General features: G+C 37.3%; 2 protein-coding genes across 5 annotated transcripts in view; one reads left to right on the top strand and one right to left on the bottom strand.

Moving 5' to 3' along the window:
• The window catches only part of pxna (paxillin a), a 43,006-nt gene extending 37,376 nt beyond the window's left edge, over nucleotides 1-5,630 (top strand). For 3 of the 4 annotated variants that reach the window (XM_051671003.1, XM_051671009.1, XM_051670989.1), the window contains 3 exons: nucleotides 2,230-2,311; nucleotides 2,455-2,603; nucleotides 4,196-5,630. In XM_051671003.1, the coding sequence (XP_051526963.1) occupies nucleotides 2,230-2,311; nucleotides 2,455-2,603; nucleotides 4,196-4,462 (498 nt within the window). In that variant the 3' untranslated portion in view covers nucleotides 4,463-5,630. Of the gene's footprint in view, nucleotides 1-2,229; nucleotides 2,312-2,454; nucleotides 2,637-4,195 lie in introns of all 4 variants that reach the window. The other variant, XM_051670996.1, reaches the window with a different exon arrangement.
• A 1,831-nt stretch (nucleotides 5,631-7,461) lies between these two features.
• On the bottom strand, nucleotides 7,462-15,318 carry LOC127428088 (osteoclast-stimulating factor 1-like). The gene is made up of 10 exons (XM_051676163.1): nucleotides 15,110-15,318; nucleotides 12,446-12,492; nucleotides 12,301-12,351; nucleotides 12,133-12,196; nucleotides 10,952-11,005; nucleotides 10,753-10,860; nucleotides 10,379-10,428; nucleotides 8,996-9,074; nucleotides 8,205-8,303; nucleotides 7,462-8,099 (listed from the first exon to the last, which is right to left on the bottom strand). The coding sequence occupies exons 1-10, from the start codon at nucleotides 15,141-15,143 to the stop codon at nucleotides 8,041-8,043; spliced, it is 645 nt and encodes a 214-aa protein (XP_051532123.1). The 5' UTR covers nucleotides 15,144-15,318; the 3' UTR covers nucleotides 7,462-8,040.
• Nucleotides 15,319-15,767: the final 449 nt, after the last annotated feature.

Below are 15,767 nucleotides of genomic sequence, written 5' to 3' on the forward strand. Positions count from 1 at the left end.
TGTGTGTGTGTGTGTATGGCTCATATGTCACCACCCAGAGGCCTGATGGTGCTACTTACTATACCCACCCCAACTTTAACTCTGGCTTCAAATTTCCTGTAAACATATACTTATTTTACTTATAGTATACTATGTGCAGTAGTGTAATATATAACCATACTAGCAAAAAAATAATTATATTAAAATGTGATTTATTTGTTGCAAAAAAAACATATTTAAATAATAATTTAAAAAAAAATTTTTTTTAATTAAAATAGCATTGTCATATAAACATCAAGTTTGATACCATTAATGTAAGTGAACAGAACTGCTTATAACATCTCATAACACACCCACTTTGATGCTGTGAACTCTTTATTTACTAATCGTCTTTACTAAGACATGAAACAACCTCGGAGCAAATGTAGGTGTCCTCACTGATGTTATTCATGTTCATTTGGGAATGAGGGGTATTATAGTTCAATCCATAATATGCTCTTCTTGACATTTATTTATAGATTTTATTTTAAAAGAAAGAAAAACCACTGTGTATCCTCTCTGGGTACATCTAGTCATAATTACAAGTGACCCGGCTACAAAGTGTTTTACGTTTCTTTGGATAATTTTGATAAAATCCCGCTTACATCTGCTCAAACACACATCACTCCCGTAGATTCTCATTGGAAAATAGTAAACGCGTGTCAGAGTAATGGCAGCCCGGCAACAGTTAGTAAGTCAGGATTGGTCAGAAAAACACTTAAGGCGGGGCTTATCGAAGGGTCAATTTGAGATTTGATTCTGAAAATTGTATTCAGTTCCATGTGAGTTTTAAACACTGGTTGTTATAGGGTGGAACCTTTGCGATGTGTCCAGGGTCATTACACTGACACACCACAAACACACAACAGCGAATCTTTGTTTTTGTCAACAATAATCAAGTGATGCAGAAAGGACCTCCTAACAAAACAAACACCAGACCCCATTTCTGTGACAGAAATAAAGTACTTTGCATCCTTTTGTAAGGCAGAATTTAATTACCACGGAAGCACGTCAAGTCTTAACTATGACCTAAAAACCAAACACACTATACATGACACTGATGAGGGACAGGTGAGGCAAGCTAGCTTGTTGGAGTTCTCCCGTGGAACGGCTGCCACTCAAATTTCAAACAATTTAAATTTTGACACATTTGCCGCTGATCTTTCGAACCAGAAAGTTAACAATTATTGGTAAATTCATACCATTATGTTGGCAGTGCCAGCACTAAAAGCAGAACAAAACGTTGGCTGTGTTCAGAATGGCATACTACCATACACCTCTTATTATTTCTGCCGTATTAGATATGGCATAAGCAGTAAAAGTGGTATTGGTAGTATGCCATTCCTACCTCGGCTGTTCTCTGCAGTGCTTTTCATGTGTAGACCAAACTTCAAAACGGTGCGTTGACGCCCTGACGCGAATCATGTGATTGCGGCTTCACGATTGCTGTAGCAAAGTGGATAGCCACAGTCTGCCAGCTGATTAATATCAAGGAGGATCATAGTCTAAGAGATTTAATGTGAATTGCAATGGATACGCAACCTATGGGCATTAGTTCTTTCAAATAGTCAACCTCCCACTTAGACTTTGGGAAACGTTGAATGTTAATTGAATTTGCACTATTTTATTGCATTTCTATCTTTTATACTGTGTAAAAATGTTAATAAATATTTATTGTATTGTTACATATTGTTTTGTGTTCTCTCCTAAGAAGGAACTAAATACATTTTGACAGGAAAAGAAGTGTGTGTGTGTGTGTGTGTGTGTGTGTGTATATATATATATATATATATATATATATATATATATATATATATATATATATATATATATATAATATACTGTATATAGTGTCAAATTTCAGCACTTTGAAAATCTGCGATTAATCATGATTAACTATGGAAAATAATGTGATTGATCGCGATTAAATATAGTAAATGACTAACAGCGTGTGTGTGTGTGTGTGTGTGTGTGTGTGTGTGTGTATATATATATATATATATATATATATATATATATCCAATATATTTTGGGGGCCAATAGTGGATAATGTACAAATTCTGAATGTATAATTGATAATCTTGAATATGTAGTAATTTTGAATAACCTATATAGTTTTATAGATTTTACTAAATATACTTGATTGATATTCTTCAGACATTGTTTCAGTAATACATTCTGCATTTGTGTTTTTCTCTCTCTCTTCTGCAGAGAGTGGTGACCGCATTAGACAAGACTTGGCATCCGGAACATTTCTTTTGTGCCCAGTGCGGGTCATTCTTTGGCCCTGAGGGTAGGCAGCTTCCACTCTTTTAAACCTCTTTTCTTCTCTCTAGTTGGCAGTTCCTTTTTCTACCAGCTGTTTTCCTCTTTCTTTTCATCACAAAGGTTTTATATCTTCTGCCCCCCTCTTTCTCTTCTGCTGTTTTTCTGCAGGTTTCCATGAGAAGGAGGGAAAGGCGTACTGTAAAAAAGACTACTTTGACATGTTTGCCCCTAAATGTGGCGGCTGTGCCCGTGCCATCTTGGAGAACTACATCTCTGCCCTCAACTCTCTCTGGCATCCAGAGTGTTTTGTCTGCAGGGTCAGTATAAATATGACATGACCGGTTGACTGAGTAAGAGAAATTGTTGTATGTCGGTTTTAAATTTTACCAAAAGCATCATGTTTTCAATATTTTTGAGTAAACAGTTTATAAAAATGTTCTTTTGATTTCAGCCATTTAGCCCAAACAGGAAATAATTATATCAAATCTTAATGTAAATCCTTAATGTGTAATTGTAACTGAATATTTAGTTATAAATTGATTGTTATAATTATAGAAGGATTAGGTATAGACTTAACTATATATTCAGATTTATAAATGTATATTCAAGTAGGCATTATATTAACCATCAACCACCCTGCTGTTTAGATATTGGTATCAGCCATTCAAAATGTATGGTCTTGTTATCTGTGTTTTTGATTTGTTCACTTACTAATTTCAGTATCAGATGTGTCTTTTTATACATTTATCAGGTATCAGTTATATACACCGATCAGCCACAACATTGAAACCACCTGCTTAATATCGTGTAGGTCCCCCTCGTGCCGCCAAAACAGCTCTGACCTGTCGAGGCATGGACTCCACATGGCCTCTGAAGGTGTCCTGTGGTATATGGCACCAAGATGTTAGTAGCAGATCCTTCAAGTCCTGTAAGTTGCGAGGTGGAGCCTCCATGGATCAGACTTGTTGGTCCAGCACATCCCATAGATGCTCAATCGGATTGAGATCTGAGGAATTTGGAGGCCAATTCAGCACCCTGAACCCTTTGTCATGTTCCTCAAACCATCCCTGGACAATTTTTGCAATGTGACAGGGTGTGTTATCCTGCTGAAAGAGGCCACTGCCATCAGGGAATACCATTGTCATGAAGGGGTGTACGTGGGCTGCAACAATGTTTAGGTAGGTGATACGTGTCAAAGTAACATCCACATGAATGCCAGAACCCAAGGTTTCCCAGCAGAACATTGCCCAGAGTATCACACTCCCTCCACCAGCCTGTCGTCTTCCCATAGTGCATCCTGCTGCCACCCAGCCATCCACATGATCTAAAAGAAAACGTGATTCATCAGACCAGGCCACCTTCTTCCATTTGCTCCATGGTCCAGTTCTGACGCTCACGTGCCCATTGTAGGCGTTTTTGGTAGTGGACAGGGGTCAGCATGGGCAATCTGACTGGTTTGCAACTACGCAGCCCCATACACAGCAAGCTGCAATGCACTGTGTGGCCAGCATTCAGTTTTTCAGCGATTTGTGCTACAGTAGCTCTTCTGTGGGATCGGACTAGACAGGCTAGTCTTCGCTCCCCGCATCACCGTTTTGGAGGTGCTCTGACCCAGTCGTCTAGCCATCCCAATTTGGCCCTTGTCAAAGTCACTCAGATCCTTACGCTTGCCCATTTTTCCTGCTTCCAACACATGAAATTCAAGAACTGACTGTTCACTTGCTGCCTAATATATCCCACCCCTTGACAGGTGCCATTGTAACAAGATAATAAATGTTATTCACTTCACCTGTCAGTGGTTTTAATGTTGTGGCTGGTCAGTGTATGTACTGTTTAACAGTATTATTATTGGAACTGTCCTTATATATCTGATTGATTTTGTTCTTTGTATTCTCTCTCGGGCACACAGGAGTGTTTTACTCCATTTGTGAATGGCAGTTTCTTCGAGCACGAAGGGCAGCCATACTGCGAGGCTCATTACCACGAACGCCGTGGCTCACTCTGCTCCGGCTGTCAGAAACCCATTACCGGCAGATGCATCACCGCCATGGGCAAGAAGTTTCACCCTGAGCATTTTGTCTGCGCTTTCTGCCTTAAACAGCTGAACAAGGGCACGTTCAAAGAGCAGAACGACAAACCATACTGCCAAAGCTGCTTCGTCAAGCTCTTCAGCTAGAATCTGTGCCACTTTAGTGTTGAGGTGTGTGTATGTGCATGCACGCCAAAATGAGTCCAAAATGTTTTGCCTCTGGTGGCCATAGTGTGCATTAACACCAGCTTGTTCCTGTGCCAAGCCGTAAAGCACTGTCAAACAAGTTTAGATCTTCAGGGAGGCCAAAATGATTTTTAACAGCCTTTTTAAAACGCTTCACCTTGATGTTGTCAGACTACATCTGAGTGTTTGTGGCGCTATTTTAGATTTTATCGATTGCATTGGACAAATCAAGATCTATTTTTGTATTTGTTATACACACTGAGCTTAACTTGAATACACATATGCATGCACCTCTTTGCACATTTCAGGAGAAAACTGTTCTTTTCTTTCTTGCTGCTTTCTAGGACAAAAAAACGTGATATGCTGTTTTATTTTGCATCATTCATTGGCTATATCAAGTTTTCTAAAAGGTGCAATAACCGCTTGGTATCATTAACATCTCAAGGTCATATTATGTATCATTTTCTAATTTTTGGTACTCTGACAGTTTGGATAGCCTTGGTTTTATTATGCATGTATTACTTTGTCTGATCACTTTATAAAGTGTGCTTTTAGTTTCTCTTTTGTTGATGGTTGTTTAAATTTTTCTATTTCATGGGGGTTTGTATTTTTCTGGATGTTTGGAGTGTTATAGTTGATCTTCCATCTTCAAGGCCCTTATGAGGGTTCAACTGTGGAACCTGCTCATTTCTGCTGTTATTCATAAGCATACAACACACAAATACATATTTTATTATTATAAAAAGCCTTCGTAAAGATACCAGTTTGAGTATGCAGTGTTCTATAATGTGCCTATTGCCATTGAGCATATTTTGTTATTTACGAACTGATTTTTGTCATAACTTCTCATCTCATCAGAAGTAACTTGTAATAATTTTATGATATGCGTTTTCCCCCTTTTCCATTTGTCTGTCTGATCCTACTGTATGCGAGTAAATATATTAAAATATTTTTAATTGATGCCAAAAGATTTACTCAGAGGTTGTGGCTTTTGTTTTTCCTTTTTAATAATTTAAGGATTTTCTCTGTCATTTTATTCTCAATTGATTGATGACATGCATATTGTATTTAAAACATGAGGTCTAAATGTACTGTACATGTCATTTAATAAATACCAGGATGTAAATGACTGATTTAATTGTGCACATTTAATTTGTTTGCTGCAGTTGCGTTAAAGTCCATATAGTCCATATCTAAGTCTTACATTGGAGAAAGCAAATATTTGGAGACATAATATGAAGATGATGACAGACAAATTACAATAGTCAGAACATAATTTATACCAAAAACTGGTACACATAGAAAAGAACATGCTAATAGAAAGGTAAACGGATCAGCAAAATTTTGTATTGGTCAAATTTATCAAAAAGTCTCAAGAGGTCACTAAAACTTCTCTTTGAATTTTGTTTCAGTTCTTGCTACATTAGGGTCAATGTCATCATTATAGTGTCTAGTTAAGGAATAAGCATCAACTTTGAGTAGTTAGTAGACTATTTCAGAAGGGGAAAAAAATATAAGTTCAGCTATTCGACTGCAGTGTTGGGTGTAATCCATTAAGTAATTACTTTTTCATTGAAAAAGTAGGGATTACTCTTAATTTTTCAGTAATTTAATTAGTTACTTCTGATGTAATTGCGTTAAATACTGTATAGATGCTAGAACAATTCTATATAAAACAATAGTGAATTTAAAATCGAAATTTAACGTCTAATGTTAAAATGTATGTTTTCTAATTTAACGCAGCCCCCTTAAATTCTTTGGCCAGTACATGAATCATTTATTTGATTTTATATGATTTATTTGAAAGAATTAAAAGAACAGTTTCATGTCTATCCTTGTATTTTTCATCTGGTCGAGGTTGATCAATGTTTTAGAAAGTAATTAGTTATAAGTAATGCAATTACTTAGTAATTAGTACAGTAATCTAATTACACTGTAGATGATGTAATTAATAGTTTTTTAGAGTAACTTACCCAACACTGTTCAACTGCCTTTCGAAATTCTCCGTTCTAATCCAAGTTATACATATGTGAGTCATACAGATTTTATTTTTTAAATTTCAAAAAAAGGTTATTTTGTCAGCATAAGACCGACGATGAGTTTTGACGTTTTTGTTTTTTTAGCTGTTTATATTGCTTATACAATTTGTGGTGAGGTAAACTGTCTTACCTCAGATATTCGCGCCATTGCTGTCAAATCATTTAGCGAGCGTGCGCACAGTGACTGACAAAAATGGCGCGAATTTCGAAGGTGAGGAACTTTTACTCGACGACAAAAAAAAAAAAAAAAAAAAAGAAAAAGAAAAAGTTATGACTATGAAATGTGGGACTGTAACGTTAGGAGGTAGGTTATACAAGTCAGGGTAAAAGTTCTCCGTATAATGAAGCCCACGTGTGAAATATGATGAATTCAGTTATTAATTGCGAATTAAGTTAATTTGTCGATTAAATGTGTTACAAAGTGACAGCAGTTCATAGGTAAATATAAATTTTCTTACCTGAATAAAAATAACTATGTCTAATGCAGATACGCAAAATAATTCGAGTTCAGTAGACTTTGGTGATGTTCGTGTGCTATCAGGGTATTGCTATGTGGTTTTTATGTGGTTGCTTACAGGCACAAATCAAAAGAGCTCACCACTAAGACTCCATTCTGGTCCATATGTAGCTTCAGTTCCTCCTTCAATGCAAGCCTATGCTATTTTTTCACCTGTCTGATAATCTGGCAGGCAAACACTTTTTTTTTTTTTTTGAAGTTTAATGCAATTTGAGGTATCTTTCAGTACGTAACACAAACCATGCAGGATTAGTTAATACTTGGGTTAGGGATTTGAACAAACCCATAACCCCAAGTATGTCTGTATGAGCAATAGTTATCGTGATGCTTGCCTCAGCAAACACCACTAATAACACACAAATGCACAAATAAAGGAGCCGAAATAAAGGAGACTTTCAAATAGGAACTCTCCAAGGTTGAGCACTTGCAAATCAATCTTAGCTGCAACAAAAGGCCACTGATTTATTTGCATAGTTTTAACATTTATAACATGTTGGATTTACATGCAACTCAAGCTCATCAAGCATAAGGTTCTCTCAACCATCTCAAGCACACAAACACAATCAAACAGGTCAAATGTGCACGCACACATACACACCCACACACAAACGGATAAAACTATTGGAATTAAAAAGCCCAATACTCTGACATGGCTCTGGGCATTCTCCCTATTAAAAGGCACTTTGAAATCAAAAAGACAGTCATCCAGAATAAATACAGTTCAGAGAAGAGCAGCAAATAGAAGAACAATCGTTCACTGTGTCCATCCTTAGAACATACAGAACAGACGGTACTAGAATACTTTTACAATGAACTGGAATGAAGAAAACGTTTTAAGGCTTTAGACAATCAGACAACGGCATTCAGCTTTCACATCCTCCCCCTCCCCGCCCCACGTAATGTATGAATCTTGTCTATATACAAGTTATGCTGGTGGTGTTGCAAATATAGGAACTGATGACTTCATTAGTGCTGCTCTTCTTTCAGTCGGAGTCTTCGTCATCCAGATACTCCTCAGCGTTACTGTGGGTGCGCAGAATCACTGAAAATCACACCGACAGACAGTTAAAAGTATGAATGTATTTCACGGGAACTGACATCTGAAACGACTCATGAATAAACTGAAAAGTGATGCCATGTGATTTACCTCCTCCCAGTTTCCTCTTCAGCTGTGAGGCACATTGAGCGTTGGTGGCCATATCCAGAGCGCTCTTCTTTTCGTTGTTCACAATGTCCATTCTGGCATCTATATACACACATACACGATATCAAACACTGTTTGACTATGCATCCAAATACCCAAATCACATAGGGCTTTTATTTGATTTAGTTCTGATTATGGTTCGATATGGATTCACACCATCAAATGACATATTACAAATTCAATTTTGCTTGGAAATGCAAGAAATTGTGAACTAATGCCATTTACTACGCAGGGAAACTTCTAACTTTGTGCATTACTTAAATACTAATATTTAACATTAAAAATAAAACCCAAACAATTATATTCTATGACATTAAGCATCTGTGAGACAGGTTTAGTGATGTTCAAAAGCGTAGATTAAAAGTTTGGTCATGTTAAGAATTGATACTGGACTGTTCAGTTGAAGATTACAATAAATCGAAAAATCAATATTTTTCAGTCACCTTTTCTGAAGCTAATTTGCCCAAATTGTTTGGTAACATTTTCCACATTTCCCTCATTAAAATCACCTGAAAGAGCTATTTTAGGCTTAAACAATTAAAAAAAGCTTTAAATGCAACAAACAAATCCATGGAAAATATACATCTGGAACACCAGTTATGACTTTCTCTCTCTTTTCACCTCTCACGAGTTTGCATCCCTGATTTTAATGCAGCCCTTCTACCACACAGTTAAAGGGTAGAAGGATGAAGAAAATTAGTTTGTGTATGAGGAAAAAAGAATTATGCACTCACTTTTATTGAGCAACAGCTCAACTATGTCTGAATATCCCTTCCAGGCAGCTGCGTGTAAAGCCGTGTCTCCCAATTTATTCTGTCGAGGAAATTAAGGCAAGAGACAAATCAGTAATTGCAGTTGCATATAAAGAAATGTTAGTATTCTTTCCATTTATTTTTGTTATTTGCCACTTTGCAAATAATCTGCAGATTTGTTTTTAACTGTAAAATGACAATTTGCAATATCTCAGTTGTCTCACTTTGTGCATCTTCATATATATATTAAGGTCCAATATAAATATACAGTTTCTATAAGCTGATCTCATCTCCCCAAAAATGAAAACTCCTTTCAGTATTCACTTACCCTACTGTTGCTCCAAACTCATAAGTCTTCCTTCCCTGATGAACAGCCCAAAATTTTAGTTGTTTTTCAGTCTGGAATGATTGATCAACTCCCCTTTGTAGTGCTCAAATGAAATATGGCAACTATGGCAGGAGCTGAAAATCAGCTACGATTACATGCAACCAAATAATCAGTTTATAATCGACTGATAGCTCAATTGGATTGAAAAGCCTTCATGTAAACACCTCAATCTGGAAAACATTATCCAATTGAGCTGGATAAGAATTAAACTTCCATCCGATTGAAAGGGGTGGTGTAGATCTAAAATACTCAAGTTTAAAAGAAAAATATTAGCTATGTAAATGCTTGCACCTGACTACTTTCTCAATCGGATTCTAAAATACCTTGCGATATGTATGTTAATACATAATACTCCTCGCAGGAACCTAATTTATACAAAGCAATGGGCGTGAGGCAAATATGGTCAAGTCAGACAGGGTATTAGATGCAGCTTCTAATTCTTCGTTTGCAGAGAAAAGTGAGTAACATAAGAAGAAAGCTTTTCTGCCATATTTTTTAGATATCTCAACAAAGCAAAAACGCCAATTACAGCCACTCACTTTCTCAACCTTTCTCCACTTCTTCAGAACGCAGTGACCGGTGCTCTTCACATGCACAAACGGTTTGTTCGGAATACACGTAATGCACATGTAAATGAATATTTGTATCGGATTACAAAATTTTTATCTGCAAATAGGAATCTGCAATCCTGTTGACGAAAATTAGTGCATGTAAACATAGCTAACGACATAAAACCACATTGGTCTTGAGTGTCTCTTGACCAAACGTCACAATATCAAACATGCACCATAGTCGCCATATTTGAGTGCTGCAAACTTGGGTTTGGAATGATATTAGGGTAAGTAAATACCCAGAGAGTTTTCATTTTTGGGTGAACAATTCCTTGAACAAATTAAAATGAAATATTTTCCATCTCATTTCAGCTCAAGCACTGTGATTCCTCCAATGGACATCACTTTAAACAGTACGAGACCCACCTGCTGATTAAGCTCACAATTTGGCTGACTCAACAAAATCTCCACTACATCTATGAAAAAACAAACATGCAACAGGTTAAATGTTTTCTTGTCTTCATTTGTTTTTTTATGTATTTACATTTTACTTTGAGATACTTTATGAATTACATTTTTTATTTAAGGACTTTTTGTGTGTCTTTATTGGACAGGACAGTGGAGATAGACAGAAAATGTTGGGAAAGAGAGAGAGAGAGAGAGACAGAGAAAATTTATTCATGACATCACACAGGTCAGACTCGAAACTGTGTTCCTACAAGAGCACCTTGTGTGTTCCTGAATCACCACAGCTTCAACTATTATTACTACTCTCAAATTTTCAATTCTACCAGTGTTACCTTTGTGCCCTCCATGGCATGCCCAGTAGAGAGCAGTGTTCCCTGCTTTGTCCAGTCCATTAATGCCCACCTTGTTATCCAAACACTCTCGGAGCCAGCTCAGATTACCTGCATACGCACAAACAAAACGATGGATTGTGGCAACAGATACACTAACAGATAAACAAATGTAATGCTGGATGGGTGGAGTTTTGGGTACCTCGCTTGGCTGCCTCATGCATGGGGTTGTCTATGGATTCCGCCTGTTCAGCCACTGATGAAACACAAACACTTCAAATCAACAGGGAAAAAAAAGGCAATCTGAAAAAATGGCCTATATTAATACCTTGAGCAATAGATCACATTTTTACATTGCAAAAATAAACGCAACAGAGCTAGGGTTTTGTGCGTGGTTGCCAGTGTGTTTTGGATAGTTTGCTACATGGTTTTATTCTGATCCCTAAATATGACTCACATCCCTACAATGCAAGTCTGAAGGATTTTTTTTCTTCACCCATTTTATCATCCAACACGCCAAACTTTTAAGCCTGAATGCTTAGAAATGTAATAGCACACCGTTCGTCAACAATTTGAAGTATAATTTCAAGTATCATTCATGTGCATAGCACAAACAGTGAAGGATGTGTTAAGCGCCGAGGTTCAATACCTAGGATTAGGAGTTTGTTCAAATCCCTAACCCTAAGTATGTATGTGTCAGCAATAGAAATAGACATAATTAGTGATGTTTACTAAGGCAAGCATAATTAATGCCTATCTATATAGTGTGGGTCTTGAAAGAATTTTCCGTTAAGCTCAATTAACAGCATTTGCGGCATAATGTTGATTTCCTCAAATTATTTCGACTCCTCGTTTATTGAAAAAAGCGGTTATAGTAATGCACTTACAGTGAAAGTGAATAGGGCCACTCCATAAACACTAAAATACACACAGTTTCAAAAGTGATTTTAGTGTAATGAAATCACTTACTAACCTTGTCCGTGTAAGGTTATATTCAATATTACAACTTCGCGGACATGACAACGAAACCCTATAATGCCATTATTGGAATATTTTTGGACTGGCCCCTTTCAATTCTACTGTAAGTGCATTACTGTAACTGCCTCTTTCAATAAACGAGGGTCAAGTTGAATTTTTTTTTTTTTTTTTTTTGTGGTAATCAACATTATGCTGTTAATTGAGCTTAACTTGTATTGAACCCGGAACATTAATACAGTTTGGCCAACTTCATAAAACACTGTAAAAGTCACATATATTATGTTATGTACTCAATTTATAACACTTCACAAGAGCCAATGTCTTTTCAGTCGCTAAAGGTGGACTAAATAAATAAATGCTGATAGCTTCCAGGTTCAGGTTTCCCTCTACGGTGCTTTCACTTACCATAATTACTGGGAATAAGACCAGTCCTTCCCCGGCACGTCCCCTTCCACCAGTTACTGTCACTCTGAAAATAAACCCAGCACATTCTACATAATCACAAACACCACTGGAAGTCATTAATATAATGCTCTTAATCACAGGAGGAAGAATGAGTACTTCCAAACATACTGTATCTGAGATGTATAGAATATCTCCTTCCTCAAAGTACAGTTCATCCGGCTAAAAAGAGGAAAATATGCATAATGAGCAAGAGAAAACAAAATAAAAAATGGGTGGGGGTTAAACTGAGGTGTTACTTAAGAAGGAAACTCACCGTCCTTGGGTCAAAGGTGAATAATGCCCTGTACACTTTGACCTGACCTGTTAAAACATAAACATATAATTAATTGAAACTGCTTGATAATATACAACAAATGCAACAGTTGCACACTAACTGATCCATTTTTATACACATTTCAGTTCCAACGGTGGGAATTTTGTTAGGCTTTATCAGGTCATTTTTGGCTGATAATCTCAGGAAATATTCTACCTGTAAATAAACAAAACTAGAACATTTATTTTCCCCTATCTGCTGTCCATATGCAAAACACCATCACTATCTGCAACAGGTTGTATCACCAAATTAAAACTAGCTAGCATGACAGAACATAGTGAACAACAACCATGACACAGAAATTAGCATAAGCTTCTGAGCCAGAGGAACCCAACCTCTGAAGCCAAAATATATAAATAAACAACAAACTATTATACACACTACAAAGGGAATTTCCTGCCTGCAGATCTTATTTCCATATGGCCTCTATAGCAAACACAGTGAGCTTGTTTACATGGACACCAGAAACCCAATTATTGCCAGAAAGCTGCTTTAGACTCGAAATCGGAGTATGCGTTTGCATGCGCTGTGTTACTGGCTTGCCATTTACTGTCGTATACATGCGGCTTGGTCAGTAAGCAGCTTTCTACACAGCAAGGTAACTTCCCCATGACACGTGTAAATAACAAACATGGGATCTGAGGATGACTTTGCAATTTTATTCTCTGTTACTTTATTTTCAGATATTCCAGAGTTTGTTTCCTTAACTTTCAATCGCGACCTGCAGCAGAACTGCGCTGCAATAGTGGGGTTTTCCTCTTACGTAAATCTCTGGGATTCCCCCAGTGAACCTGAGCACCTATATGCGAACGTGAGGGACAGTAGTCGATATTTTAAATAGGTGTATATAAATAGGTATATTTTATAATGTATGTGCTTTTCCCTTTTCCCACTGTACTCACAGAAATGTTGAATGACACGCTTCCAGCCTCCTCCTCCACATGACGCGTGACATTACCAATGAGCTTACGTCATCCCTCTCATGAGCGCACGTCATGGAGATGTACGGAAGCGAACATTTGTAGTTAAAAAGTATTGTTTTGTTTCTAAAAATAATCAATCGTTTGCATTCAGAAGAACTTTATTTGTCGACTGGAGTCATGTGGATTATTTTGATGCACCCTAAATATGCATTTTGGACCGTCAAAAAATGGAGGACATTCACTTGCATGTAAACGTGGTCAGTGAGTGCATTTACATGCATATTCTTAAACCGATTATGCTTAATAAGCCGACAACGTGTGTGTGGTCATGTAAACGCATTAAACGGCTTTCCGTTATCGGTCTAAGGTAATAAACGGATGAAGTATAAACCAGTTGAAACGGGTGTATTTTCGCCCATTATGCCGATTTCGTGTTGCATGTAAATACCTTCAAAAGCAGAAAATAACTCGATTATTTCAAATCACATGTAAGTGTGGTATTCTTGCTTTTTCTGATTTTTTAAATACGCTGATTTTTGGGAGTTATCAGCATAGTGTTGTGCTCAGTGAGCAGTCCTGCTGAGCTGGACTTAACCTGCCCCTCCCAAATTTCCTATAAATCAGGTTCTGACATGGCAACACACTGACCTAACGGGCTCCCTACCCAAAATGCACCTCTAATGAATTCCCTATTCATTAAACTTCATGTATAATTCCCCATTCATAAAGCAACAAATCTTTTTTTTTCTCTCACTATATTGACATTGTGATGTTTTCCTGAAGTTCGGAACATGCCCCCCTGTAAAACAACACCCTTGTTACCAACCCATGTTACCATATTTTACTATGCTTATTTTTGTTGCTTTTATCTAATTTGCCTTAGTAAGTATTAAAGTTACTTGGCTTTTTAACCATCTTTAATCATTAATATTCTATTTAATACCATTAATATTCCAAACATCCCATCCCACTCCATTTGGTGATAGGTGGAAAGCATGCAGACCCCTATCCAGAGCAAACTATAACAAGATGATGTCCATCATGACATTATCTCTCATAATCCATAACATCAGCATAAATCATAAGTCTAAATGGGCAAATGTCATGTGTTATTTTGCGCACTAAGCAAAGTGAAGCTGCTCTTTAATATGGGGAAGTATCTGGCCATGGGGTGACAATTGCTGTCTCAAAACCATAATAATCTGCATTCCTAAACATAATGTTTAGGCATCAAATTTGATGACTCGGAAGGCGCCTATGGAGCACAAAAATGCTATACGTGCATTTAGGTTGAGCAAAATAATGCTTTTTAGGTTGGCTCACTAGGTTTGGAAACACATCCAATGGCTGACTTGAGCGATTTCCCATATCAAATCCAATCTAGCCATTTTTTTGACCAGAGTTTTCCTCTCTTTTTTAATGGATTTCTAAGTTCGAGAATACAACGTTGTGGTTTTTACGCAAGTTAAACGCGTATAAAAGCGTTGCGCTGCGCTGAAGAAACGCCAAACTCCACCCGCAAGCAGAAAGTTCGCAAAGATACAAAAGTGCATGCCCTTGTAAATGCCAATGTATGGTATCGGACATCAGTGCGTTTTATTGCTATCAGACAAACAAACGGTGCATATATGTATTTATATTTTGCGTTTGGCGAGGTCTTTCCTCCAAGCACACATCTTACCTGGTTTTGCTGGCTTGGGGGGTGGCTTTGACATTTCTGAACTTCTCAAAGACTTTTAAATAAAACTTTCGAGTCTTTAAGGTTGTTAATCGTGCGTAAAATCGATATAAATACTGATATAGTGCAACAACAAACAAAAAAAATGTGCGAGTTGGCTGGTTTCGTCCTGAAGGCGCTGTCAATGAGGAAGCGTGAAGACGCCCAATGCGGAAAAGTCTCACTGCGCATGCGCCGCTCAGAGTCTGCCCTTACGCAAAAAATGACCACTGTAACCACAGTTTACGCAAAGACACCAGTTAATAAAGTTACTGTTACAACTGTTACAGGATATGCTTTGAAAAAGTGTAAGAAACTTTCAGAATCGTTCTGTAATTTTGTTTAAAATGTTCTTTTCATAACAGTTATTTCTAATACCACGTTACCATAACTTTACTATAGTGCCAATCATGGGCGTAGGACACGCGGGGGATGCGGGGGACATGCCCCCTCACTTTCAATTAAACCAAAGTTCATCCCCGCACTTTTTCACAGGGCAAACGTGTTTACGCTGTGTCTTTCATACAGCAAATGTCTAAATGTGTAAATGCAAAATGACTATTAGGCCTTTCACACATACATACGGTTCAAGCCAAGCCAATGATACAATTAGTTCCTTTTA

This window comes from Myxocyprinus asiaticus, chromosome 3 (genome assembly GCF_019703515.2).
Source record: "Myxocyprinus asiaticus isolate MX2 ecotype Aquarium Trade chromosome 3, UBuf_Myxa_2, whole genome shotgun sequence".
Classification (NCBI taxonomy): Eukaryota; Metazoa; Chordata; class Actinopteri; order Cypriniformes; family Catostomidae; genus Myxocyprinus; species Myxocyprinus asiaticus.